This window comes from Amyelois transitella, chromosome 23 (assembly GCF_032362555.1).
Source record: "Amyelois transitella isolate CPQ chromosome 23, ilAmyTran1.1, whole genome shotgun sequence".
Lineage (NCBI taxonomy): Eukaryota > Metazoa > Arthropoda > Insecta > Lepidoptera > Pyralidae > Amyelois > Amyelois transitella.
Genome location: NC_083526.1, coordinates 4,906,163 through 4,908,569, shown reverse-complemented (window position 1 = coordinate 4,908,569; position 2,407 = coordinate 4,906,163). Strand labels below are relative to the sequence as shown.

Here is a 2,407-nt window from a genome sequence, read left to right as displayed (position 1 = left end):
TTGAATCTCAATTACATCAATACCTAAGCCATATAGCTGAAATTGGCCTTTCAGTCTTTTCAAAGCAGTTGGCTCTGTTTATCCCGCAAGGGATATAAACGTGACTATATGTATGTGTATTCATAGGTTAATCAGAAATCTGAAGCCTATCAAATTAATTTTGAGAGATTCATTCTTATTATTAATAAGCAAAAATACAAAGCATATACCCACATACAAGACAATTTGAATTATTAACCAATAAAAATTCATAAAGACTCAAATATGAATTTAGTTAACAAATTCCACTTTTACTGTTCACTGTACCTAAAACCGTCCCTACACATAGTTTCCGGTTCTTTTTTTTAATCAACACTCCTATTAGCATACACATTAGGTCGAATGTGAATCAAATTTCATCTCAAACCAGATGGTCTCTTCGGCCCGCGGACCACATAGACTTCGGTGGGGGGAGAAATGATAAAACTGTATAGCAGTGCCGCTAACACGGCAAAGATATCTTGACATCACTGGATGCGAGGAAAATAATCCGTCCAGTGAAAAAAAATATAATTAATAAAATGAAGTTGACCTTAGTACTCGTGGCTGCTTTGGCGGCGTTCGCATCAGCTGAAGAAAGTGATAACACTATGGAGATCGCCCTTAGTTTTGTGAAGGACTGCAAAGGAGATTATTTCCTATGTGTTAAGGTTCATAATTTTATTATTAAGTGAAAGTGACCAGTGATCGTGATGTGTTGTGGATCAAGTTTCTCGTGGATTGTTTAACGTTTCACTGTTTACTTGTTATTTGCTTATATGATGACCATTATCGTTCTGAATTTAAACGTTTTCGAATACTAAAATTTCAAATATTCTCAAATTCGTCAAATCCATCAACAACTTAATTTCAGTATACTTATTTTCGACTACGAACTGGCCATTTGTAACAAAAAAGTAATCTAAAATTTTCTTTGACAGGAAAAACTTCTCAAAATAGTCGACAATTTAAGGGCATCGAGGAGTATCACTATTGCTGAAGGTGTTGTCCTGAAGGGTGAGCCCGAAGTGAGGACTGGGAAGAAACTGGACACCTTGCCTGTGGACCCTACTGCCAGGGATGCGGAGGTCAACTACAGACTTATGGATGGCGTGGTCAGCCTTTTCGAAACCCACGCTGTTGAGGTCAAGATGAACGATGCCGACAAAGAGACGATCCAAAGATCTCTCGAAGAAGGTAATTAATCACATCTACTTAATATTAACTCAATAAAGAGCTTTTGTAAAATTTCAAGGATTTGATCTTTAAAAAACCTTGCTTTGTCATCTTTTATGTTTTGAAAATAAAGGCAAAGTCTACATTAATTTAAATTATTTATTTAGTTATAAATTACTCAAAGTTTTGGAGAAATGCAACAAAAAGTTTAAATTTTAAAATTCACAGATATGATATTTTATATCAAAACAACAAACACACCCAAAGTAATCATTACATTTCACTCTCATGAAAATAATGTACCAAAAGCACATTATAAAACATAAAATTACGGTCCACCAACAAACCAGTTCTTGTATAGCCAGTACTATTAACCTTTTCACATGAGAAAAGCTTGCGATAGAAGCACTTTCCTCTGAAGAAGTATGACAAACTGATTGAGGCTTTGTTATTATTTTCTGGAATCTTCTAGGCATTATAGAAATCCAATAAGATTATTCAATTACTAATAATTTCTTTACAATCTTCTGTTCACATACCAAGCTTTGGAATATTTATGGTTATTAAGGGAATTCTTTTTCTATTGATCTCGATTGCAAACTTCAAATACTTCTTTAAATATGTTCGTACTCTATCCGAATCTGCAACAGAAAATTCTACATTACATACCCAAACCTATTATTACTAACGATAATGACCACAAACTTGCAAAATTACGTACAACTAGTCTGGTACTTAAAATGGTGCATTGTTAGAAGACGCTACATTACTAGACATATCATTAGAGATGTAATATACCATTGGACTATGTTTCAGATAAATTAAAGTAAATTTTTGATTTCCAGGCCGTGGCAAGAAAAAAGGAGGCGGCATGGGCGCTATCATTGGTCTCCTCGGAGCTAAGGTCCTTCTTGGCAAACTGTTCATTGTCAAACTGATCGCCTTGAAGGCTTTGGCCACAGCCAAGATCGCTTTAGTCCTCGCCGTCATACTCTTCGTCGCCTGGTGCTTGAAACACGATCACGCCAAGACCACTTACGAAGTGATCCCACATGCCCACCATCATGAGTCTCACCACCCTGTTCACGTTGAACACGTTTCCCATGAAGCCCACGGTCACGGAGGTGGCTACTCCAGCTACGGCTCCGACTGGAACAAGAATCTTGACGAAGCTCAGAACCTGGCCTACAGTGCCTATTCACATAACAAGTAG

The 2,407-nt window shown here is 36.7% G+C and overlaps 1 protein-coding gene across 1 annotated transcript; it reads left to right on the top strand.

Annotated features, from left to right (window-relative positions):
* Window positions 1-560: 560 nt before the first annotated feature.
* LOC106130723 (uncharacterized) lies at window positions 561-2,407 on the top strand. The gene is made up of 3 exons (XM_013329626.1): window positions 561-689; window positions 960-1,215; window positions 2,040-2,407. Exons 1-3 carry the CDS (start codon window positions 561-563, stop codon window positions 2,405-2,407), a joined length of 753 nt encoding a protein of 250 aa, XP_013185080.1.

Bases quoted from the DNA above. Each gene is read 5' to 3' on its own strand.
- LOC106130723 (XM_013329626.1), top strand. From the start codon at position 561: ATGAAGTTGACCTTAGTACTCGTGGCTGCTTTGGCGGCGTTCGCATCA. The intron at 690-959 runs GTTCATAATTTT...TTTCTTTGACAG, and splicing joins ATTATTTCCTATGTGTTAAG to GAAAAACTTCTCAAAATAGT. The intron at 1,216-2,039 runs GTAATTAATCAC...TTTGATTTCCAG, and splicing joins CCAAAGATCTCTCGAAGAAG to GCCGTGGCAAGAAAAAAGGA.